The sequence below is a fragment of the Saccoglossus kowalevskii genome, chromosome 11 (genome assembly GCF_978046115.1).
Source record: "Saccoglossus kowalevskii chromosome 11, keSacKowa6.1, whole genome shotgun sequence".
NCBI classification, from domain to species: domain Eukaryota; kingdom Metazoa; phylum Hemichordata; class Enteropneusta; family Harrimaniidae; genus Saccoglossus; species Saccoglossus kowalevskii.
This window is the reverse complement of record NC_140651.1, coordinates 20,894,247-20,921,491: the sequence shown is the minus strand read 5'-3', so window position 1 is coordinate 20,921,491 and position 27,245 is coordinate 20,894,247. Positions and strand designations below refer to the sequence as shown.

At 34.3% G+C, this 27,245-nt stretch overlaps 2 protein-coding genes across 3 annotated transcripts in view; one reads left to right on the top strand and one right to left on the bottom strand.

Moving 5' to 3' along the window:
* The window catches only part of LOC100370530 (DNA mismatch repair protein Msh2), a 29,675-nt gene extending 20,560 nt beyond the window's left edge, over positions 1–9,115 (bottom strand). Inside the window, exons 1-3 of the mRNA XM_002740193.4 lie at positions 9,028–9,115; positions 8,883–8,932; positions 71–106 (exon numbers count right to left, since the gene is read on the bottom strand). Coding sequence (XP_002740239.1) covers positions 71–106; positions 8,883–8,932; positions 9,028–9,061 — 120 coding nt within the window. The 5' untranslated portion in view covers positions 9,062–9,115. The remainder of the gene's footprint in view (positions 1–70; positions 107–8,882; positions 8,933–9,027) is intronic.
* A 1,306-nt stretch (positions 9,116–10,421) lies between these two features.
* Positions 10,422–26,365, top strand: LOC100369940 (zinc finger C4H2 domain-containing protein-like). 2 transcript variants are annotated; one of them, XM_002740189.4, is made up of 5 exons: positions 10,422–10,528; positions 18,099–18,270; positions 21,785–21,957; positions 22,717–22,906; positions 23,985–26,365. In XM_002740189.4, exons 1-5 carry the CDS (start codon positions 10,467–10,469, stop codon positions 24,096–24,098), a joined length of 711 nt encoding a protein of 236 aa, XP_002740235.1. In that variant the 5' UTR covers positions 10,422–10,466; the 3' UTR covers positions 24,099–26,365. The 2 variants fall into 2 exon arrangements, with proteins under 2 accessions (XP_002740235.1, XP_085361130.1); XM_085505004.1 differs by having other exon boundaries at positions 10,446–10,528; positions 18,082–18,270.
* The last annotated feature ends 880 nt before the right edge of the window (positions 26,366–27,245 follow it).

Sequence of the window (27,245 nt, the reverse complement as noted above, 5' to 3'; positions counted from 1 at the left end):
CTTTTTTTCTATATTTTACATTCAACTTATAAAAAATCAGCAAAAATAAACACCTTGGCTTAATACTTACTGTTCTATCAAATACTCTGAATGTTGTGTCAGGTTTCTGAAAAGTAACAATAAAAATAGTCATTAATACAGCAAATTTTAATTTTAATTTATTTTAATATTAATACTACTGCGGGTAGAAATTACTTATGTGCTTGTATTAATAGATCTGTAGAGCATACTGTAAAATGACTAATTTTCACTGGGTTTAAATTTCACTGATTTACCATTTCAGGCATATTCAGTGGGTTTTAAATTCACGGTTTTGTCATTTAGATAACGTGTTCTATGCTAAATTTTACATATTCACTCGGTTTTAATTTAGCGCATTTTCCAGACAGCGAAATAAGCTAAATTAAAACCCAGTGAATAATTACCCCCTTTACAGTAGTTTTGCTGCAGTTAGTTTTTTTTAATGATGTTAAAGATGTAATTATAAATGAGAATATCCAATTTTTATTGACATTATCTAATATGCATGTGCACTGTTTGTTTTGGATTGTACAATAATAATCACTGTACAAGCATATTAGTGTTTTGAATTTTTCATCACTGCTGCTTCTGAATTTATAGTTTTAATACAATGAATTAAACCCAAATTCAGCCTTCAGCATGGCATCAAATAACAATAATAAATCAAAGAAAGCTTAGAAAGAACTCCCGTGTGCTGAGAGTATTGAAGACACATTAAAAATTAATTCAAAATTACTTGTACATGAGATATTGATGGAAAAGCTGAAAACTAATTATGTAAATCAGCTAACTAATATGAACAGAACAGAACACCAAAATTATGAATTATTATGCTAATTAGAGAATTAATATGAACGAACATTAACCCAAAATTAATCAGGCCTGTCAATTGTCCTAGATCATTTATGTACCAAATTTTATTCAAATGTGATGATCAGTAATTGCGATATCAGTGTTAAGTATGTTAATTAGGTGATTAATAAGCATAAATATTTACCAAAAACTAATTAGGTCTCTGCATAGTTCTCTTTAAAAGTTTCATTAAAATCCAATTCGTGGTTCTTTATATATCAGTGGAACATTATGCAAATTAGGTAATTAATATCCAATTAAAACTAATTAGGTCTCTGCATACATATGAAAATTGGTGCTTACAAGTCTTAGTAGGGGATTTGGATTATAACACGATCTAAATCCAACGTTAAGCCTATAAACGTTCCATTGTTTTTAGTGCCAAACCCCTTTGTTAAGTACAACAACAAATATTTCGTTGGTGTTTCTGAGCTCTTGTGTGATTGGTCAATGCATGGACAGCTCTTCCACTTTTGTGTTTTACTCCCTATCAATTTGGGCCCTGTTTAACCATAGACAGTATAGTAGTATAGTAACACCAATGTCAAACGCCGTATGCCCAACGTAAGCAGGGCTGGAATATTATGATGAGCAAGTAAACCATGACTTCATATTTACTTCCATGCGATGTCACTAATTAATTGAATAAAATTAAAAGTTAGTTTCAGACGGCAGTAATGTTTCTGTACATGTTATATTCAGTCTGTACCCCATTTTCGACAAAATATTTGGATATTTTGTTTTCATGGTGCATGAATCTTATTATGTTATTGTTTACCGACTATGCTCGTTTTTTATTTTTCTCTGCCACGCATTTTTTTTCAAACAGACTTTGAATCCGTATGTTCTCTCGTCTGTCACCATCTTGACAATAGCTCACACTCTTTCAATCGGATGTCATGTCTAAGGTTGTACCCCGTTTTCGACAAAATACTCGAATATTTTAGTTTTCATGATGCATGAATCTTCTTATTATGTTATTTTCCACCGACTGTGCTCGGTTTTTGTTGTTCTCTGTCTTGCACTTATTTTGAAATTAACTTTCAATCCGTCCGTTTGCATGTCTGTCGTCATCTTGACTACTTATTCACACTCTTTCAAACGGAATGCATGTGTAAGTTTGTACTCCGTATTCGACAAAATACACGAATATTATTGTTTTCATGATGCATGAATCGTCAAATTTTGTTATTTTCACTGACTACACTTGTTTTTTGTTGTTGTCTGTCTCGCATTTTTTTAATAGACTTTCATTCCGTTTTCCGTTTTCACGTCTGTCGCCATCTTGACTACACGTCCAGACTTTCAGCCTGAATGCACGTCTACCTACGTTATACCCTGTTTTTATTAATAATTTCAACAAAATAACTTGAATACTTGTGAATAAATGAGGCACGATTGTCTTTATTATTTTATTTTCACTATTTTCGGTTTTTTGTTAGTGTTTCAAAGGGTTTCTTTTACGTGACGATCAAGAAAACGCAAATCTTCGCTATTTTCGATGTTGATGCCCGGGCTCTGAATCACACACACAGAGTTGTTAACATGAATTGCTGTGTATACTGCGTTTGGATCTTCTTCACTATCATTTCCTACGTCATTAAAATCCGAAAAAAAAAAACATCGAGTAAATCATCTACACACGGGAACTCGTGATCAGCAACGGCCATTTAGAATACCGATGGAATACCGTAGGCGACTCTCATCAACGAAATTACGCAGTCCGCTTCATTGATTGTTTAGTTTGATAATTTATAAACATATATTCAATGTGAGACTGTTGCTTTCAAGTTGTGTTAATACAAAGATGATTTAAACTTGTCCCTTCCGTTGCGATCGTATTCAATATACGGAAATAGCATGTGTGTGCGTTTGCGTGAGTGAAAGATGCAGGCGAAATTTCTCGTCAGTTCTATATATTTCGAACGCGCGTGATCGGCGCCTTTGATTGCGTTTATTTTGTTCTTTTATTCGCGAAATCTATCACTGGCACCGTTTATTTTGTCATGTCTCACAACTGAATGTCCAAGCTGACTTTGTTTTGGTTGTATATAGTTTTGTGGACAAGGGAGGTCATCTTGGTTGCCTAATTAACTAATTAAAATACCTGTCAGGCATCTCTACCTTAACGAGAAATGGAAATAAATATTTAGTTTATGTTAACGGTTAGTTTAAATCAGCTTAACTTTTTTCCAGCCTACCCTGCTACAATAGAATCGCTGGAGTTGCTTGTCCTTCCTACTATATTGTCTATGGTTTAACTCCGGGGTCACGTCCAAACGCCACCCTCTTGACTGGAGATCTGTGTTAGAAAATAAACCTTTGTTGTTGCGGTGTACGCAAGAAGATGAACTACTTATGTTTTTAACATCACTTCACCTATTAACAATTCACCCCTAGACGTGATAATTTCATTTCAATAGTAAAAATCCGTTCTCAAAAATCCAAATAATCACAACCTCACCGAAATTCATTTTCTATTCTTACCCACAAGCCACACCCCGACCCACGTGACCCAGACCATTCATCAAAACGAGTGGTCTGGGGTATACTAGTACTCTGACCCATGCCGACAACTTCCTGTTTGTAATGCTATATGATAAATCAGATTAACTATCACGTGAAACCAAAGACAATTGTCTTTGGTGAAACCAAATGAAAATCATTCTAAAATAACGTACTTATACCCAATTGATTCTGGGAAAAAATGACATTTGCAATAATAATCGACGAGCAGGTACGGGTAGTAACGTTCGGTTGACGAAATAGGCGATACAACAGTACTGATTGAATCTACATGAATGCTACTCTATTTCACATAACCAAATGTTGTTGTTTTTTGCTGTTGTACATTATCTTCGGTAATAACTCCGAAAGTGAAGTCTTATATCTTCAGCAGAACGTAGCCGTTAAAACTTGCAAAACAAGTCTGTTTCGATCCATCATCGCTTAAGCAGCATACAATTTATTTATTTTTTGACTCATTTAAAAAATACAAATGGTGTCAATATTTAAAACTGCATTTTGTCTGTCTCTAGCGTGCCTCAGAATTATATAGATCTTGGCCGATCGTATTTTTACAAAGGATCTGAATGTACAGCACTAATTTCACCCAACCTCCTGCTCGCTTCTGCTTTTCGATTATCATTTTTAATCGCTTTTGCAACCGCCTGTTGAATAATTTTCGCTTATTTTTTCGAGCGCGCGAACCCAGAAATATCGCCCGTCTGCATGCTCGCATTTTAAATACATGGCCGTGGCATCAATATGTTCCTGATGTATCTGCTCTCTGCCCTAAGGAGTTAGCATTGCCTGTATCACGTAATTGTCTCGATAATCATGTTGTTGAAACGATATAGCAGCCCTGGATTCAAACGGAACACAGTCCCGCTGTACGTTCGCGAACGAAACAAAGTATGATGGTTTGGAAGTGTCGTTCGAAATTAAATAATAACTTTAGCACTAAAACAACCATTTCGACAACTCATGTGCCAGTGTTCAGTGTTTGAACAAGCGGTCAGTGTTTTTAATAAGCGAGTGAGAAAAAAAAAAGGGATAAAAACATGGTCGTGTTTCCGGTCGGTAATTAAGTGATATGTTATAAAATGTTATAAAATGTTATAAAAGCGAAATATTGGGCGAAATGAGTATTGATGCCCATTTATAGTTGACATGCGTCACCAAATGGGGACATGGTTAGAGTTGGTAGTACCATGGAAGGTACTAATCCATGGTAGTACCAGTACTTGTAAACGCGGGGAGGGAGTCCAGAGAGGGAACAGCCAGCATTCCTTTTACGGGAAAACGTGAAATCTCGACGGATTTGTTTCGTTCTCACATGTAATATCAGGTTTTGCGGGCTTCTGAGTTCAAAAATGATGACTAAATCAGCTAAAAAGCAAGCGTTTAGAAACATACCTATGCAGAGGTTGGTTTGCCAGTACTTAATCCATTTTTAACACCTAGGCTACTCTATTGACATTGGTTGTTTATTTCATGGATTTGGCACTTGAGGTAGCTGATAAGCCGTGTCGAAAACGTGCACAAAACGACCATTCTGTGCACGTTTTCGACACGGATTAAAAACCAGTTGTAAGCACAAATTTTCATATGTAGTCCTAGAAGATCTATGTCGCAAGTCTCATTGAAATATGATGATTAGTACTTGAGATATCAGACAAAAAGCTGAAAATTAATTAATTATGCTAATAAGGTAATTAATATGCACAAATATTTACCAAAAAACTAATCAGGGGTCTGCACAGTCCTTAAGTAACTATGTACCAAATGTCATTGAAATGTGATGATTACTACTTGAAATATCAAAAGCTGAAAATTAATTAATTATGCAAATTAGGTAATTAATATGTACTGATATTACCCTAAAAACTATCAGGTCTGTGCAGTGTCCTATGACATCTATGTACCAAGTGTCATTGAAATGTGATGATTACTACTTGAATTATCAAAATCTGAAAATTAATTAATTATGCAAATTAGATAATTAATATGTACTGATATTACCCTAAAAACTACTAGGTACTGTGCAGTGTCCTATGACATCTATGTACCAAATTTCATTGAAATGTGATGATTACTACTTGAAATATCAAGCGCTGAAAATTAATTAATTATGCAAATTAGGTAATTAATATGTACTGATATTACACTAAAAACATCAGGTTTGTGCAGTACGTGTCCTATGACATCTATGTGCCAAGTTTCATCAAAATCCAATGAGTGGTTCTTTAGATATCAGTGGAACAGTCATGGAACAGCTAAAAATCAGCTAATTATCATGCAAATTAGGTAATTAATATACATGGATTTTTACCGAAACCTCATCAAATCTGCGCATTGGCCCAGAGCATCTATGCACCAAGTTTCATCAAAAATCAATGTATGGTTCTTGAGGTATTAGTGGAACAGCAAGACACACAGACAGACACTAACTGAAAAGACTCCCTCTTTTTGTGCTTCGCACACGAGAGTCAAAAATAGAAGTTTTTGTAGTGCATCTTTATGGTTATTCTATCATATGAAACCAAATAGCTACAGTACAGGTAATGTAATAAGATGTCACATTCACAATAATGATCATTTCACTGCAGAACTAGAGCAAAGCTAGAAGCTACAAACAGCAGTAATCCTTTACTGTAGTTGTCCGGGTAAGCGTCCATGACCGGGCAACCCCCCACTTTTGACACAATAAAGAAAATATGGTAATGTCCAGGCATACGTCCAGACGGTCTTATTCTACACATGTAATAAAAAAATAACAAAAACCTATTTTATGTTCATTGTATCAAAAGTTGAATTCATTGCAGTCTGTTGTGATTCTGATAAAAAATTTTGAAAAATAAATGTCAATTGTGTAAAATGAGGGGTGAACGCAAAATAGTTGTGACAGCAGAATAGATAATTTCACGTTCTGCCTCTAGGGCAAAGCATTCACCACTGTTTACATAATTTACATTTATTTTTCAAGATTTATTATCAGAATTATAACAGTCAGCAAGTCTACAAAAATTTATATTAAAGGTAGTTTTCGTTTTGAAGACTGCCATCTATTCTATTTCAAGCCCACCGCGATATAGATAGTTAGACATTCATACGATGGAACTTGCTGAATGATAACTTTCACCATGATTGATGAGTGTCGAGTCTGATAAAAAGCAATGTTGACTTGACTTCTATGATAAAACACTACCCTGGTAGTACCGTAGTGATGTCATTCTTATCCAATCAGTAAAGCAGATGCTTAAAGGCCAAAGATGATTGACAAACTGTAAACAAAAGCATCGTGTGCCAAGAGTCGTTTGCATGTGACCCCATTTTTCTTGTCTCTATTGTGATTAGCCATGAGTTAAAAGTGCCAAGCTGACAGACAGTAAAATCAGTGGATTATAGTCCAAATTGTGTGTGCCCACATCGACGAACTTCAGGACGAAGCTGTAGGGATTTTGTTTGACGCCGACAGTGACGCCAACTTGGTTTTGACTTTGACGAAGATGGCAATGAACATACAAATAGAGATCTGAGAATTTTTTTCAAACAACTGTGAACTTTTGTAACTTTTACTGTGTAAATTTGTAAATTATTATTGATCATGTATGACTGTTGATCCTGTATTTGTCAAAACGGAAATAATTTTAAGTTCAACCCTTGACATTTTAGTTCATTTTGAGTATTGGCCATATTGGGTGTGTTTGTCGACGGAGAAATCCTAATTCAAATGATTCCGCCCAGTCATTTTTTATCACGGTATTTCTGGTTTATTTGCCACATTATAAGCAATAAATTATTTTTGTTATACCCGGTACTTTTAATGTTGAATATTGTTCATTTATTTCCGTTGTATGTTTTCATTTGCCATTCTATTCCCTATCACAGTTTGATCTGCATGTTGTCAATTTTTGCAAATATTCTTTTTTTTTTTCAGGCATACACCCACCCCTATTTTTTGGCAATTTTCCATGTTCAGGACCCTGCGCGCTTACCCAGACAACTACGGTATTAATTTTCACCACTGTAATGCAAGAATGTGATTGGATAAAAGGTAGTATAAAATCCATTAATATGATTGGAGGTAGTTTTAATTTATGCAAGCCTGTCTAAAATACCGGGTATACTATGTATTTCTGTATTAGAAGCCACATCCCTAATAGAAGCCACACCCATTCTTTTTGAACAATTGAGACCTAAAAATTCACCATTTCTCATATACGTAGATGTTCTAATAAAAGCCACATCCCCTCTGTTGCATTGTACCATTTTATTAGAAGCCGCAGCTTTTAATACAGATTTTACAGTAGGCCCCAAATGTAAATAACACACAGCAAGAGCCTTTCTGTCAACTGAAATTGACAATATAATTATCTTCTGCTATGAACATAGCGCATACTGCAAAATACTTTTTTTTTTAAGCTTGGAACTAATTTACGCTATTTTCGCTGAAGGAATGATTCAGTGAAAATAAAATCCAGCGAATATACCTTTTTTCTTATATTTTACATTCAACTAGTCAAAAATCAGTGAAAAATAAAATTACATACAAAACACCAAAAAGTCTTTTCAGCAAAATTAATTCCAGTAAAAAATAAGTATTTTACAGTAATGAAGCACATTGTGACTATAATTTTTTTGTTGGAGAATTATGCAAACAAGGTCAAAAATTTTATTTCCATCCACAATGGCTCAGTTGTGAACACAGAAGTATTTTTGATCCTCAAAACGTAATCAGGTGTACCGCACTAATCTGGGTCTGTAATTTTTTTGAAATGTTGATCGAGACGATTTTCAACCTAGTAACACAGAAATACAAGTGCAAAATGAACTAGTGGCACAGTCGATGTAATTCAGTTCACATTTAATAACTAATCACAACAACACAGTGGGAGAAAATATCCTGGTTTTTACTTTTTTACATAGTCTAAAAAATAGTTGAGAAAATATTCCTTTTTCTCCCCACCCCTAGTCCTGGATGATAGTTGGGGTAGAATTAGTGTTAGGGTTAAAGTTCCATTGCTACAGGATAAATCATGTTCACCTGTGACGTACTTCTAATCCCGCTTCAATCAACGTGAAATCATATGAACATTGGCACCCTCTCACTCAATGTATAAGCTGTGCTTCGCCAAACTTATTACTACGTTCAGTCACGAGGTATGGGGATCGACATGATCTAGTAGGGGTAATTCAAGTCCCCCCCCCTCTACGCATGGTTTAAATCCGAGGGGTTCCATTTCTACAAAAAGTATGGATGGTTTAATTCCGAGAGGTGTCATATTTTTGATATATTTAATTTTGTCACATACCCATCCGTATACGTCAAATCAGTAAAGTTCCAGGGGGTGTGTTAGTTATCAAAAATCCGACACCTGAATGGTGGATTTGAATCCATAGGGTGTCATAACCTTAATATCCATCCGTAGGGGGGGGGGGACTGGAATGACCCTACCAGACCGTAACAGTCAAAAACTAAGCTGTATTGTATACACAAAACTCACCTCTGACATTGATCGGAAAAAGGAAAGAAATCCTTGTTCCTGCACAAAATCTGGAAGGCAAAATAAACGTTCATTATTATCTATATTTGTTGTAAATCAATCAATAATAATAAAGGCATGACTTGGCGTAAAACGTCATTCTTACCCAAAGAGAGTTGTTGATTAGGTTGTAGCGCCATTTTGCCTTTCAAATATCTTCAGGTCATGCAGCTTGTTTATAACAGAGTACGTGATTGGGTTAGTAGTTAAGAGGTCAAATGATTGTCCAATCAATGTATATATACCACAACGCATTTGGCTAGTCAATATGGCGCGAAATAAACACATGTTTACTTGAATAGCGGAATGACTATAGTAGGTCTGTGTTTTAATACAGCGTTTTTACACGTGACCGAGAACACTCGCCCAAAATAAAAAAAAATAAAAAAAAACCGGCACAGCACCCATCCCAGAAACTGACGTTGTCTTGAATCGAAATGAAATATAAAAACTTTTCAATAAAACTAAGAGTTGTCGCCTGATGGCGCACTTGTTGAGACGAACAGTCTCAGTAAACTTTCAAGGTTCATTCTGTTGATCTGTACATTCAGTTTTAAACATGTATGTGAACAACAGAAAAGCGAAGGATGTGTGCATTGTCATGGGATAAAACAATATTGTATGAATTGTTTTAGACTTTCAACGCCGATGAATAAAGTAAATGTGGGTGCAGCCCGGGATGAAGTGTTCGAAACAGCAGTTTTGGAGCTTGAAACTGCATGCACAGTTTTGGAACAAGTCGGCCCGGCCCGCCAGGCTTTCTTTATGCAATCGATATATTTTATTAAAAATCACAGTCTTGTTATATTGCAATTATTTTTTTTTTAATTTTGCGTTCAATGTATTATTCTGTTTTGACAAACATAATTTTCGTACTTTGTATGTTTATTTTTGGCTAACGACTTTCAAGCCGGGTTAACACCCTGTAGATCGCCAACTCGTTGACATGGCAAACACTGTATGGATGCCGTGGATACATTTGAATCGGAATTTCATGGAAAAAAGAAAGGAAAAAAAGAGAGGAAAAAACAAACAAAAAACGTTTTGTATCTATAATCACCGAGGCAGTCCACACATTATATCAAACTGGCCCGACAAAGCATGCAACTTATTGCAGTATAGCTAGCAGTATTGATATCAAATACCGATACAAACTGTTCATTTTTTTGCAGTTATCTGTATCGCAATACTGCTGGTTGGGTTGTTTTTTCATTCACAGTAAAAGATCATCACTTTTATAGCGAAGTATATTTTTAATGACAGAGTATATTGTCTTCTATGCTTCTTCTGTTAAGAAACCACATTTACAAAAGTACCTATAGTATTCTCCGTTGACTCAGCACCGAAATAATAAATTATACATACACAATTTAACATTAAATATTACCACCGTCGTATGCGATGAAATATGCGCACGTGTCTAGGTAGCGTAAACCACCTGTATATGGTAGACAACTTCCCCCGTGATGATCGAAAAATGGACTAGCCCACCCACTCCTGACAAACTACCCATGTTGCTCTTTTGTTTGTTTATCAACCTCAAAGATGGCGGCGGAACACGAAGGAGAGATCATGTTGTCACGATTGGATAGTTTAAAAGATATAAGGTAAGTCTTACCCAAGCATAAATAGTCGTCAGTTTGTGGTTCATGTGAGAGGTTTGATACAACTTTGAAGTGAGGAAGGGAGTTTTATGGAACTTTTCATTCGCAAAACAAAGCAAATCTTTTTCAAGAACAAAGCTTTAATTTAATTTAGTGAGACCATGGCTCGACTGAACACCGCGGTTTCCGAAGATCGGTGCCGGTGTGGCTAACATTATACTGGCATATTGACAAGTTTGGTTTTTAGCTTATTTATTAGCCATTCACAAACATTGTTCGGTTATATGATCGTGTTGCCTTCTTTCAAGACGTTTTCTTTAAGTTTTGACAAGAAGACTTGTTTTATTGTTGCCGCGTTCGTTGTCTATCACAACAGATTGGTTACACGAACAATGGCTTAATTCGTTCTAACTCTTAAGTAGGTGTGAAAACGTAAATAAGCACGTCATATCCTATTAACTCGATACCCCTCTTCCGCATTAATTCAATACACAGGATAGTATTATCTTTGTACTTCAATCGACTACTAGTATTAATAATTACGTTTTAGGTTTAGACTAAAAGAATTGAATGTCTTGGGCGACTATAACTTCAATTTGATCTTTTTTACGTTATTGACTCCATACTCCCTCTCAGAATTATCCCTCAAATAAGTCACAAAATCAAGAACATACAGTCCATGACTTGGAGCATAAACCCTTAGAGAGCCCATTTTAAGGTCTTGGAGTGAGAGTGGATGTCAAAAAAAATCATCCAAAACATAGAAGATAAATTCCTCAAAGACTTCATCTTACCTATCTAACCTTGTTGCAGTGTAGGCTTAGAAAGAATATATCCATGTTTCTTGTCATTGCATGTATCAATTTAAAATGTCACTGCTTTTTAAATTTCAATTTGGCAGAAAATGAAATTTAAAAAAAAAATAAAATTTATTGAAAGACCAATATAAAATCACAGTTTTGATGGCAATTTTAAATAACAAAAAAAAAATATGCACAATTTTGGGACACAAATTGACCAGAAACTTGTTTTCTTTTCTTTCTAGGCTGCTGTAAAATAATACTCAATCATGACCACAAAGTCATTCCCTTGATTTTTAAAAATATTTATAAATTTCAATAGCAGTTGAATCAACCAGCCAAACACAGTAGTTCATAATAATATTATTTAAATGTTCCTATGTTATTCCATCGGCCAATAGAAAATCTTGTTTAAGTTTGAATTTTATAAATATTTATAAAAATCAAAGGAAGGGGTTTTTGGTGGTGATAGTAAAATAAACTCATTGTAGTTCCAATTTAGTAATTACAAAATACAACAGATGCTTAAATTTCCCTACAAAGATACCATACACACACTGAACACCGGTAACTTACATTACAGCTACAAATATCTGAGTCATTGTTCCCTACCCTAGTCTGCAGCATGGAAATTAAATTGCTAATTTCACCATTATTGTTAGAAACCAGTGCAAACATAGCCATCTGTCAGACAGAGAGCAGATCTCTTACAGAGTGCACATTATTGTTAGGAAACCTTTTAATACTTGATGTTTGCTATTATTACCACGATCTATGTAATTAAAGTTATCAAATGGATTTGCCAATCAATCATTTTTAACAATGGCAATAGGATATGGCATACTTAAAATCAAAATGTTGATTTAATTTCTCGTTCATGCGAGTCTAATATGCTATTTTGGATTTTAAACCTTTTTTTTCCCTCCATTTATGCTTTACTTATGCTCGGACATTTTTGCTTAATGGTTAGAGCAGTGTTTTGGTGATTTTTGTTTTCAGTACAGTAACTAGCATTTTAAATCTAACAGATGAAAAAAGGGTTTATTGTAATTGTGAGTCTTATATTTTGTTTTTAATATTATCCAATTTTTTTTTTATCATATGTGCATCTTTTAATTTTGTTGTACATGTTTTTGCTAGGTTGGTTATTTTAGCAGTTTTCTGAGCAAGAAGTTACATTTTTTCACTAATTTAATTTTGAAACAAAAATACTTTTATAATACCCTAGATTATTAAAACTGATTTGTAAAGTCAACTTTTTAAAATTGTTACTGTAATAGACTTAATATTTTGATTGTTCACCTCACTGATTCAATATATGTCTGTTTTGAGTACCATAGAATCTGTCTTAGAAGCCGCATCCCTAATAGAAGTCACACACATTCGTCTTGAACAATTGAGAACCAAAAATCCATGATTTCTCATATGTGTAGATGTTCTAATAGAGGCCACATTCCCTCTGTTGCATTGTACCATTTTAATAGAAACCGCGGCTTCTAATACAGATTTTACAGTAATATCAGGGTTGTAAAGTGCTCTACTAGCTAGATTTCTGTAATATGCAGTGTATATAAAGTAGGCTACATGTGATGATAATGACTCTGGATTGATGGGATATTTAAGATGGTATAATACCGATACTATAAAAAAAAGTTTACATGGGGATTGAAAATATCCTGCAAATGATCCATGATCAGTTTCACATAATTCTTTGTGTATTATCCCATGGCTCGGCTACTTTATTTCTGATTTTTGTTATTCTTCTTCAACTGTAATTTGTACACCTGTGTGTACCTATAACACCACACCCTGTGCCAATTCGTGAAGAGAAACATTCTGTGTACTGTAGACAATCTATTTAGGTAAAAGACAGAGGTGTGTGTATGGTCAAAATAATTTATATTTTAATGATCAAATATACATTAAATGAAGTGTGGGGTTTGAGTGTGCTTCTTTTGGAGATGTGCAAATACAGGATATAGGGCTAGGCAATTTTTCTTTAGATTTAAACTGTTTATTGGTGCACAGTTTGAATGATGCCTTCCAGTTACAGGCAAAATAACACCTGCCAGCACCATTTTTTCAACTTTCTGGATTCTAGTATAAAAAGGATATAAATAAAAAGTGAAATAAATCATGTGGGATGTAATTTTGATGGAAAAGTAATAAAGGGCTCAGTACAAATGTCGATTGAAGAAAAAATGTGTACATTTTTCTAGAATATGTGTATGTGTATTCTACAGTTGAGATTTCATGCATGACGGCACTCTGTTAAGATTTGGTCAAAAGCTGATTTTTATTACCATCATGTTATCAGCATTTTCCATCCTTTGCAATAAATCGCCATGGAAATCGATTGAAATCATTGTCAGTGATGGATAGTTGTTACCATAGCAACCAATGAGTTCTGTTGCTCTGCTAGCTTTTATGCTTTGAGGGGGAAACTGACATGATTGCTTCATTTTTGAGTTTATGAATTACGAGTTCCTTTTGCTAAGAAGTCTTCTTCCTATACCTTTTCAAACATTTCTGTTAATTACATTTTTGTACTTCCTGAAAAAATACTGTACCGGTAGGCGATGTTGCTGCTAGATATTTTGTAATTTGATGAATCAGCGTGATTCTACTACGTAAAATGTTTACTTACCCCAAATTCAAGAAAATTAACTGTATAATAAATACAAATGCTGTAAGTCATTATAATCTGTGTAAAATCCATTGTCGGAGCCTGCATGTTAGGGCTTGAACATGACAGTTGAGAGGGCAAGCATTTTCAAGGCCAACATTTTATAAAGTTAACATAGGGAATTTCAAGGCAATTGTACCATGTGTTTTTACATTTTGCAATTTGATAATTTTCGCCACAGTTGTTTAATATATATACTCAGTGAATATACTAGTAATTGGGAGGAGGGGGGGGGACTGAATAAGACTATACATTAGTACATGTAAATGTGTAGGTATAAAATTGTGTTCATTTATTTTCTTATATTTATTTTTTGTTTTGACAAACGTTCCCTGTATAATGTTAACATTAATTAATAGTCATTATGAATTTTACCAATATGCAGGCATGGTAGTTGCTCCGTGGCATTTTATAAAAACATGAGATGCGATAGAAAAATTGCTTTGTTTTCTCTTACATATACCATGCAAGGATTTTTCTCGAAAAAATGAACAAGAGGGAGCACACACAGGCGAGGGAGTGAGCGAGAGTAGCTAGCACAGAAACAACATGGCGGATCGATCTGGAAACGCCATATTGGAAGGTTTCTGTGCTGTTTTAACAGTGTATCTATCGCCATTGAAATATTTTTAGAGTAATTTTAGTGTATTTGTCAGCTGGTGTTGCTTGGGAAGTTTTCATGGAGAAAATATATTCAAGAAAGATTTCATGCAGCACGGAAGTGCGCGGCTCAAGAAATATTTTTATGACTAGAAAGTTCAGTAATTCAGTAAGAGGGCACCAGTGGAGAGTATCAGGGCACTGCGCACCTGTTCCCCGGTTTAGAAAAAAACCCGACATAGGTATAACACATTGGGTGGGGATTTTTATTTCAAATGTAAAAGGCTTAAAGTTGATTGTAAACAGCTATTACATTCATTGTTCACCTTTAGCATTGAAAATAATAAGTCATTTTAATAGCATGTTATTATAATATTGAAGCCAGGGACATTAGAGCTAGCTTGGATCATACCCTAGAGAGTAATTACAACATTACATGGTTCAGTAGTGGTTGTTAACAGTATACCATTCTATTAATACTGAAGCAGTGCCATGGGGATTTGATGCTGTGTAACGACAGATTACTTGTCTACTTAAATTACACATAACTGTAATCCCAATAGGCTCTGCTGCACAGAATTGTGGATTTGTTGTAGATATCATCCATCATGTATGTTTTATGTCTGAAAAAGATGGTAAGGTATAGGGAAAGAAATAACTATTCATGCATCAGGGTTTTTTTTTCATTTGTATGAAGAGTAAAAGCAAAATTCAATTTTCATGAAAACTCAAATTAAAAAAAATTACAACAAACACTGCACGCATTTGTTTTGGCACATAAATTGACTAGAAATGGTTTTTCTTTGTTTTTTTCTGGATCATATTGTAGATTGAGAAAAAAAGTGATAAAAATGAATAGATCTCCAAATAAATTCATTGGTGGCCATGATCTCTTACATGTACTCTTGGATGCTACCCTTCAAATATTCATTCCACAATTTCATGTTTGAAAGACTTTGTTTAAATTCCTTGAAAATTGTGTGTATACAGGTGATTTTTTTGATTTTTTGCTAATCTCATCAGTGAAATAACAAAAATATTTTTCTTTTTAAAAAATATCGCAAGTAAGACACCATCGCAATCATGAATTGTACAGCTTTGAGCACATGTACTTGGCTTGACCTTTGACCTGACGCTATGGATTACCGGTAACCGCTTTAATCTGGGCAACCAGATATTTTTGAGTAGTTGAGGAAATTGATGTCTGTGTGTCATTTAAAAGTAAACTTTATTATTTAAGTTTTCTCAACTTTGTTTGCTTAGGTGGTCATACATTGCAAAATGTCATCAAATATACCAACCAAATATATATTTTTTTCTTTTGCTTTCAAAAGAGCTGTACTGTTCTATTTTCAACTATGTGCTTATATTTCTGTTTGACACCAGACAAAAAAACAAAACACGTTTTAATTCTCTGTTCGAACACAGTTCTAAACTAGGAACTCGTGAATTGACCTCTATGTGTCTGTCCCTTCGGACATGTATATTGGATATGCCTTAGCCAATCACATTCATATATTTAATGATCCATTTCATGATTGCCGAATGGCAGCCATTTTATTGTAAACAATTCATCAAAATCAATCATTTCTGCCATTTTATAGATGGATTTTGTTCAAACTTAGTACATATATTAAATATTATGGAACCTTGATGCACATCAGTTTTTTTTTTAAATCAGATTCAAAATGCTTGATTGGCTTCTTATTCAAGATGGTCAAATGTGCTACAATCATTCTAATACAAGCACTTCGGGCCTTACATGTCTGTTAGTGAATGAATCTCGGCCTTGGATTTGGCTGTTTTATCAGGTCTCATACCACTAATTAGAACTTCATACACGACAATGTTAGTGTTTAGGACAATTTCGCCAAGAAAAAAGGTTACAAAGATCAAAATATTGTTTTAATTTGTTGAAACCACGTGTATGTAATAGAATTCTGGCCAGTGAAACACATGTTGGCCAGCTCAAACTTCTAGAAAATGAATGCAAACAAAACACACAGATATGTCAGTCTTTCTGCCTTCAATATTCTCAGTAACGCAGCCAGTTTGGAAGTCTCTAATTGAGAGTTGTCCAGATCCACAGGTCACCGGTACTTGTCAATAAACAATGCTACACACACAAGTGTAACAGCTGAGACGTAATTGGAATTCGCCCTCATATATCGCGTTTTAGATAAAACGTGGTGAAAGCAAAACCATTTGCTAACAATAATCATAAGATTTGAAGACTACGAACACTGATAGGCTGATTGATGGCATGTGACCATCAAGTGGCACACTCACCCAGGGTAGGGGAAAGGTTCAAAACTTTTAGCCCCGTGTCAACTTTTTAGCTCTGCTGTCGACTTGAGTAATTGTCCGTCATCGTCAGTGTCAATGTTTTACTTTTTCGACTTCTTCTTGGGAACTACAAGCCTGAATGCTTTGATACTTGGTGTATATGTACCTTGGGGAGAGCTCTTTTAGAATTGTTCATTTTGTAATGATATCTTTAATTCTCTAATTTTGGTGAATATTTTGGTCATTTTTGGTAAAAGGTAGTAATTTTGATCTCTTGTTAAAAACTGCAAGTCTCATTGCTTTGATAATACATATATAGGTACTACATGTGGACCTCTCTCAGATTTGTTCATTTTGTGATGATATCTTCAGTTCTCTAATTTTGGTGAATATTTTTGTCATTTTTGGTAAAAAGTGATATTTTCGACTTCTTGTTGAAAACTGTAAGTCCGATTGCTTTGATATTACATATATAGGTACTACATGTAGACCTCTCTCAGATTTGTTCATTCTGTGATGATTTCTTTGATTCTCTAATTTAGATGAATATTTTTGTCATTTTCAGTAAAAAGTGATATTTTCGACTTCTTGTTAAAAACCGCAAGTCTGATTGCTTTGATATTATACATATAGGTACTCAGGTTTATCTTTCAGATTTGTTCATTTTGTGATGATATTTTCAATTCTCAAAATGAAATGTACATTGCTAACAGCGTAGCTGTCTGGTGTAACAACCACTATGCAACTAGTGAGCTGTTATCTTCACTGTATGTATTTACATAGTACACATGGTGTACACATGTGTAATCAGGTGTTTTTCTAGAAAAAAATCTGCAAAAGGGAGCACTGCAATTCAGTGGCGCCACCAAGTGGGGGAGATAGGGTTCTCCCTACCGGGTGTGCAGTTTTTGATAATTCTAAGTTAAAATGGAGCATTCTATGGCTTCCTTGGGGCTTGTGGCCACATGTGATCCCTGGTCAATAAGAATTTTATGGTTGCCGGAGGATCTGCTCCCCAGGGTAAGGGGGCGCACGGCCATGTCATGAGGGCGCTGCATCTCTGTTCCTTTGTTTAAAAAAATCCCTGTGTAATTATGACTGTCCCGCTAAGTCATTAATCACCTACATGTATGTCTCAAAGTCATGATTATTTATCTGCTATTTTAACTGAGCTGATTTGTTAGTTATTTCACTGTTTTAGGAGCAAAATGCTACAGTTGGAAAAACTCAAAAATCAACTATTGAATGACTTCGTAGATACAGAAAAAGAAGAAGAGATGCTGAAAGAATATAAAAAAGAAATGGATTTGTTATTGCAAGAAAAGATGGCACATGTAGAGGAGTTGAGACTCATACACGCTGACATAAACCTTGTAAGTATTCTTAGACTACTAATATTCACTTGTCAGAATGCAAGTTGAATCCTAAATAATTTCGTCAATGATTTCTTTATGTATTCAATGTATTTTAGGGTGACAAAAGTGCATAGTTTCAATTTTTACTAATGTTGATGAACAATTTTTACTTCAAGAAAGGGTTATCCTTTTGAATGAAATTTTTTATCAACATTGTTTATGCTTAATATGTATTTCTCTATAATTTCTGCAACTTTTACACCGAATGCTATTAAGAGTTCATTACCCATAACGTATTTCTGCCCTTTCAGTGACTTTTCCCTTATTTTAATTGTATGCCCCTCTTCAGGAAACATATACCGGATTCGGCTGATACCCCGCCCATCCTAAACCCCGCCCATGGGCGATGTTTCAAATAGTGGGCGATGTTTTGCTCCACACATTGCCTGACTGAACCAGCAAACATTTTTACAGACCCAATTTTCCTGTCTGACATCTTGTATCGAGCGCGCTATTTCAAATATGACGCTAAAAATAATTCACTGTGAAGTCAAAAAGCATAAAACTCCAATAAAACCAATGCTGTATACGAATTGTTGTTGCGTATTATTACTCGTTAAAATACATTTCACTTACGTTTATTAGACTCCAATAAAGTCTACGCTTGAAAAGAATGTTATTTACGAAGTTTGAAATAGCCAAGCCTTCCTAATTCGAGCCTCTTGGTTGTTATCAGTAATGTTTAATATTTGCCTGTATTGCATTCCAGACAAAAAGTTCAAGATCGGTGAACAAGAAATGGGCGAACTAAAATGTCTCCTGCGTTTCACATGCGACATGATTATTAAAAAAAAAAACAGAGTTAAGCGGTCATGTAGTTCTATAAATCTAACCTGTTTTTTGTCCAAAAAAGATCCAGTTATCTCTTTGCGTTTATGGTATTTGTGAGAGTTGAAAGATTTTTTTAACAAATGACAAGTAATTATATTGATTTGCGTCAAGCTGGATGGCCCGAATATAAATATCAGTGCGTGAACTCTGGAGGTCGTTGCCCAATGCCGCACGTAATCCAAACACGTGGTTATTAGAGTTCAGACTAAATGTACGTGAATATTGCGATCGAAGTGCGCTGTCCAGAGTTTATTACATTATAGTAAAATTTTACTTGATGCATAGTATAGTTTATATTACATGTTCACTTCATTTCGAATAATTCACCATTGGAACATCGATGAATCACAAGTATTTAAAATATTTTCTTGACTTTACGTAGACACCTGACTACTATCCTTTTCAATGATTTAAATGCGCCCATGTTTATGTTTGCGTAATTATTACGAATGCAACGCATTATCAAGTCGGTAATATTGAAATATTCACAGACCCAATACCCTCTGGTCAGTGCCCGAACAATAGTAAAAATAACTTGAGTTTGCGTATTTATCATGAAAGCAATACATTACACAGTTGAAATATTTAGAGCCCGTGCAATATTGTAAACAAATTTGCATAATTTGAAAAGCAAGTAAACGACGTTGATATATTCAAAGCCAGTACAGAGTTGCATACAAGTCGGATATAAATAACAATTTTACTAGATCGACGCGCGGACCACGAAAGAAAATGGTTGCTAAGGTAACGCGCCAGTTCAGTGCGTGACTTGGGGTCAAACCTCGGTCAATACACACGCCGCGCAGCAAGTTTTGCAAAGACGTACTTGAAGTTCAATTGCGTCCCAAAATGATGTCGCTGATCACTGTTGTCGCAGCGTGTGTTGTGTCATGTCTATGATGCGACCCGTTTCGACTTTGGCTTGCTTTTCCCAATGTATTAAAACACTTTGAATTTATACTTTGCATGATTATATTTGGTCAACACAAAACTTTATTTTTTCTAAACATTTTCTGAAACTATTTTTATCAACGCAGGGTTATTTTTCCAGACAATATGGGCGCCCGGGCGATCTTTTGGTCCACATTTTTCTAAAAAAAAATCGAATCCTCCATAAGATCGCCCAGGGCGGGGTATCAGCCGAATCCGGTAGTAATCTTGAAGGGCATGTATATACATTACTTTGCTTGGAGTGCAGTGGAGTATTATGGTTCGCGTTAGAGGTGTGAGGGCTTAAAGGGGTACTTCCAGTTAAGCCTAATCTCACAACAAATTTACTTTCTGGCTTAAAATTACAATGGATAACAAAAGATTGATTAACATTGTGAACAGCATAAACAATAGTGTCCCATGATTCTTTGGTGCAATCCCTAGTCTTGGAAGGTTCCCCTTTAAGGAACTTGTTCACCCATTGCCTACAAATCTTGATCAAACCTTTTTTAGCTCCGCTGTCGACTTTGTCGAGCGGAGCTTATCATATGTGTGATTGTCCGTCGTCGTCCGTGTCAATGTTTTACTTTTTCAACTTCTTCTTGAAAACTACACGCCTGAATGCTTTGGTACTTGGTTTATGTGTACCTTGGGTAGACCTCTCTTAGGTTTGTTCATTTCATGTTGATATCTTCAATTCTCTAATTTTGGTGAATATTTTTGTCATTTTTGCTAAAAAGTGGTATTTTCGACTTCTTGTTAAAAACCGCAAAACCAATTGCTTTGATACTACATAAATAGGTACTACATGTGGACCTCTCTCAGATTTGTTCATTTCGTGATGATATCTTAAATTCTCTAATTTTGGTGAATATTTTTGTCATTTTTGGTAAAAAGTGATATTTTCGACTTCTTGTTAAAAACTGTAAGTCTGATTGTTTTGATATTATATATAGGTACTACATGTGGACCTCTCTCAGATTTGTTCATATTGTGATGATATCTTCAATTCTCTAATTTTGGTGAATATTTTTCTAATTTTTGGTAAAAAGTGATATTTTCGACTTCTTGTTAAGAACCAAAAGTTCAATTGCTTTGATATTACATATATAGATACTACATGTAGACCTTTCTCAGATTTGTTAATTTCGTGATGATATCTTCAATTCTCTAATTTTGGTGAATATTTTTGTCATTTTTGGTAGAAAGTGATATTTTCGACTTCTTGTTAAAAACTGTAAGTCCGATTGCTTTGATACTATACATATTGTTCATTTTCTAATGATGTCTTCAGTTCTTTAATTGAAATGTGCATTGCTAACAGCGGAGCTATCTCAGCCGACAGGCTGCTTGTTTAACATGAAGTATGAACGGACTCAGTTGTCAGTTTATTTTGTGAAATGTAAAGAAAGTTGACATTGACATCATTAGAGGTTAAAAAATAAAATGTGTATCCCTGTAGGTGTGATTTATAGGAAAAGGTTGCTATAGTTATCCACTCATCCGTGATGATTTTACTTATTCAGTATCCACTGTTAATATAATTGTCCATTGAATACAAGAGATCTCAGAGTACTGACAGAATAATTGCGATTTTCCTTCCCATTACCCAGGAATGCTTACAGGAGCCATCTGTCTGGCATGTTTACACAACTCATTAGTTTTAGCAGTGATTAGTGTTTCACAGTTCTGTGAATTCCTTTATTTGTAGATGGAGACAACCATCAAACAAGCTGAGAGTGACAGGAATAGATCACTAGAGAAGGCAAGGAGGCTACATGATGACTACATGCCTTTAAAACAACACGTAGATAGTTTACGTGCAAGCCTAGGACTTGAAAAATTACCAGAACTTTATCACGAAGAAGATAAACTCACACCAGAGTAAGTATTTCTATGATCTGAACACTCTTCTGTGTTTGGTTAGCATATTTAAATTCTACGCTCATATATACATGTAAGTTTTACGCATCAGAACAATCAATAAACCGGTGACATATTTCGTCAAGTATCTGTCATCATGCACAACATTTTTTCTGTAAAAACCATTTTTTTAGTAAAAAGTCCATTACATTGAATAACTATTTGTCATGAGTTGAATGTATCGCTATTTAAGTGTCCAAATACCATCAATTGAGGCACAAACTGACAAAACGCTGGTGTAATTAAAAGAATGCTTTTTCAGAGTTTGAACTTTTGTACCACATGTTGAAAAGTTGTTTTTTGTCAAATCTTTAATTGGAGGAGTCATCACCTGCACATGCAACAGACAGCCATAGCATGTTGTTTTTTGCAAAGAAGGGTCTACCCATGAGCCTTGGTATTTTTAGCATACATTGCTATCTTAGGACTCAATTCCCGTGTGTGCACAGGTGTCAATCCTCTGCTATAATTTAGCCATTCTCTGTCGGTTGAATAGCTAAAGGAAAAAAAAAAAATAATATTTCTTAAAATTTAAACTACCGGTAAGTCCAATTAATACAAGGATTATGGTACAGTATTTTATAGAAGAATGCCATATACTGTATGGGGCTTAATTATTCACTGGAATTTTACCCCTGCATCGTTAATTCTGTAAATATTAGACCCAATAAATATATTTCACCTTCTACGGCATTACATATTATTTGTTTTTTATCACAGTTATTTTGATAAACAGAGACCTAACTACCAAGCTGAAGACACTGCATCTGAACCAGTCTTACCGTCAACACTGACCACTGTTGCCGCAGTGTCCGTAGCGACCCAACAGATGCCAGTCACTGCCAGAGTAAACAGACCATCAGTTGATAGACAGCCTACAGGATTCAGGCAACAGCCGCCGCCTATGAAGGTATGTATAATTATCTGGTTTGATCTACAATAAAAGTGGTAGCATCACACAATAGCATCACACAATAGCGTCATACAATTTGTAACACAACACATATAATCTGATAGTGTGTTATGAGAATATTTTGACATTTACCATACAATATGTGTGTAGTATGTCATCAAAGAGATTTTGGGTTTAATTCTCATGGTTGGCTGCATACTCAGCATTATAAAAAGTACATCGCTCACTTGTCAGGGTCATGGCATTGGTATTTAGGTGAATGGTATCCTTTTGGACGGGGATGTAAAGCTAATGGTCGTATGTACTGCTCCTGTCGTCAGTACACATAAAGGATCCAGCTGTACTTGTCACATGCCTTCTGACATGTTCCCCTCAATCCATGTATATGCTTGAGTTGTGCAGTCCTTCACTTCTGCGTCTGTAAATGGGCTTCGAGTCTGTGGACATTGAATGACAGTATGAGAGGGTAATTTGCATCAAAAGTGAATGAATGAATGAATGAATGAATAAATAAATAAATAAATAAATAAATAAATAAATAAATAAATAAATAAATAAATAAATAAATAAATAAATAAATAAATAAATAAATAAATAAATAAATAAATAAATAAAAAATAAAATAAAAAAATAAATAAATAAATAAATAAATAAAAGTATTGATCATTAAGTCATATTACAGTACGAGTATATGTATGGCCATCAAAGACATACATTGCAGACTCGTGTATTAATTGTATGTATTACAAGTTTGATTCTAGAAAGTTGCATGTTGTACACATTCATAATGCAAGGGCACTTGAACAACTAAAAAGAAATCACCATCTTTATCAATACTCCAGAAAGGTGATCAGTGACATCTACTGCGTACATCAGACACCATATGGATCCATTTGCTTATCTGAACTATATATCTTCACTTGCATTCATTAAATGTTCTCGTTAGCAGTTGCAAATGTAGGAAAATACATACAATATATTACTTTATACTGTAACCGCAATCAATTATTTAAACCTTGGCGAATATGCATGATACGAAATGAAACTCATCGGACTACATCTTCTCTCTTCACAGGCTTGCCTTTCCTGTCATCAACAGATCCATCGCAATGCTCCAATATGTCCGCTATGCAAAGCAAAAAGCCGATCTCGAAATCCAAAAAAACCCAAAAGAAAACTGGACGATTGAAACTAGGACGCAGCTTCTCAGGACTGTTATTAGTTATTACATTTATTACTAATTTTTAGTCTATTGCTCTTAACTAATTTCTCAGAATTTCTTTCAATTTTAAATGGGCAAGTCCTTTTCATGAAAAATACAACTTACTTACTTGAAAACTTATTTTGATGCATTCACAAAACTATTCTCAGATATTATGTCTGATGTCTCAAGTGAAAACAAGGTATTTCATTCATTACCGGTACTACTTGAAATGTGAATTTCAGAAAAACTTAATTAAAAAACATTACATTTTATTTATTTATTTTTAGTTTAATATGATTATTCGGTACCCAGTTGCATTGTTTTTGTTAATCAGCATCCTAGTTGATTGTAAGATGTAGCTAATCTAGCTAATTGGCATTCTATCTTATATGATGTAGCTAATTGTAATTTTAGCTCAATTTTGATGAAGATAATCTAGCTAATCAGCATCCTACTTCATTGTAGGATGTAGTTAATCTAGCTAATTGGCATGATATATTATAAGATGTAGCTAATTGTAATTTTAGCTCAATTTTGATGAAGATAATCTAGCTAATCAGCATCCTAGTTCATTGTAGGATGTAGCTAATCTAGCTAATTGGCATGATATATTTTAAGATGTAGCTAATTGTTATTTTAGCGAAATTTGAATGAAGATAGTCTAGCTAATCAGCATCCTAGTTTACTGTAGGATGTAGCTAATCTAGCTAATTGGCATTCTATCTTATAGTATGTAACTAATTGTAATTTTAGCTCAATTTTGATGAAGATAATCTAGCTAATCAGCATCCTAGTTCATTGTAGGATGTAGCTAATCTAGCTAATTGGCATGATGTATTTTAAGATGTAGCTTATTGTAATTTTAGCGAAATTTGAATGAAGATAATCTAGCTAATCAACATCCTACTTCATTGTAGGATATAGCTAATCTAGCTAATTGGCATGATATATTATAAGATGTAGCTAATTGTAATTTTAGCTCAATTTTGATGAAGATAATCTAGCTAATCAGCATCCTAGTTCATTGTAGGATGTAGCTAATCTAGCTAATTGGCATTCTATCTTATAGAATGTAGCAAAATTTGAATGAAGATAATCTAGCTAATCAGCATCCTAGTTCACGGTAGGATGTAGCTAATTGTAATTTTAGCTCACTTAATAAAGTTAATCTAGCTAATCAACATCCTACTTCATTGTAGAATGTAGCTAATTGTAATTTTAGCTCAATTTTGATGAAGATAATTTAGCTAATCAGCATCCGAGTTCATTGTAGGATGTAGCTAATCTAGCTAATTGGCATGATTTATTTTAAGATGTAGCTAATTGTAATTTTAGCTCAATTTTAATGAAGATAATCTAGCTAATCAGCATGCTAGTTAATTGGTATTCTAGCTCTTAATATAAGATATAACTAATCTAGCATGTTCAGGTTCATATCACAGCATTTTTTATTATAAACTTCACACATTCCTTATTAGTCTTCTCCCTAAGTAAATTTTGCAATGATAAAAATCACCTTCAATCGGGGGTATTTGAATACAAAATGCATGCAATTACAATGAACCTTTCTCAGAGTCTTAGAAGGAACCCTGTTCCCCATCCATCACCCCCTTACAAAAAAACTGGAATCGTAGGATTTTCACAAATAAACACCTCTAATGCAAATATACATCCCACTATTTGTACAACTTCAGACAATCAAATATTTCACGTAATATTTGCAATGCCAATGCAAAGCCATAGGAATGATGCCAGTTTACCTTTTCAACGCCATCATTTTTCCCCCCAAAGATTTTGCCAATTTTTATGTATTTTTGTATAATTTTTTTGATAATTTTGGCCCAAATGGACATAATCTTATTGGCTACAGGTCTTGACAATTTTTTTAGAGAAATTGTGAAAAAAATTATATGGGTTGAAAATTTGGGAATGTTGAGACTGTAAAATATTTAGTTTATGCAAGTATAATTTATGCAATGATACACTGCCATATCCTGACAATCTATGTCTTTTAGTTTTTATTATTAATATTCAGTTTAATATTTGTCTGATATACATATGATATATAGCTGATTTATTATTATATGTAAATTTTGATTCATAATAATTTTTGACATATCAAATTTGTAATAATTCTGTATTTTTCATTGATGCGATTTTTTGATCTATTTGTAGTTCACAATTTTAACAATCATTCATTTCTAACTTAAATAAATGTTTTTTGCAGCAGTATCAGCTGACTGAAATTAAAAGCATTGGGTCTGTCGTTTGATATGATGTAGAAGTCCCAGGAAAAACTGGTTTTAAAATATACAAATGTATATAGGTGAATGGTTCAATTTAAGTTGTCGATTTTTAAAGCGAGGGAGTCTTCACCTGCGCATGCGTCAGATGGCCATAGCGTGTCAGTGTTTACAAACAAGCATCTACCCATGAGCTTTTGAATTTCTAGCGTGTGATATTATCGTTGCTTGGGATTCAATTCCTACGTGTGCACAGGTAACAACACTCTCTCTTTAAGTTAACTATTGATGGAAATAAAGCTACTCCCTTGGTCCTATTTACAAGGTTAAAAGTTATGGTATTGACATGGGAAAAATACCTACCATATATATTTAAGTAGGGCTTTTCCTATAACTATCTTGTAACCAACATATATAATGATGTATGCAGAGCTGTGATACAGGAGTGATAGTGCTGCATGTGCACATGCTGTGTAATGTTGCTGCTCAAGAAGAAGAAGATGCAACTGAACTTGAAAGACAGGTACTTATAAAGAACCTGGCATGTATTTTTCTGACTTGCTATCTTGCAAAACAAACGTTACATGCCACAGTAATTTATTATGGCTGAATACCTGGCAACGACTCTGATCATGAAAACAGTTTGGTTTTCTCAGTTGTTTGTTAGCTTAATCCCTTGAGCAAATAAAGACACAACATATGTGCTGTCATGTTTCAGTGAAAAGAAATGAAGTACTATAATTACATGGTTGGATAATTATAAACAGCATATTTTTTTGCACCACAAATGTTCCGTCCTCTCCCACCAATACATTCCATTTTTAAAATACCATGATTACATATACATATATATCAGTTGAAAAGTAGACACCATGACAGGAGAAAATGC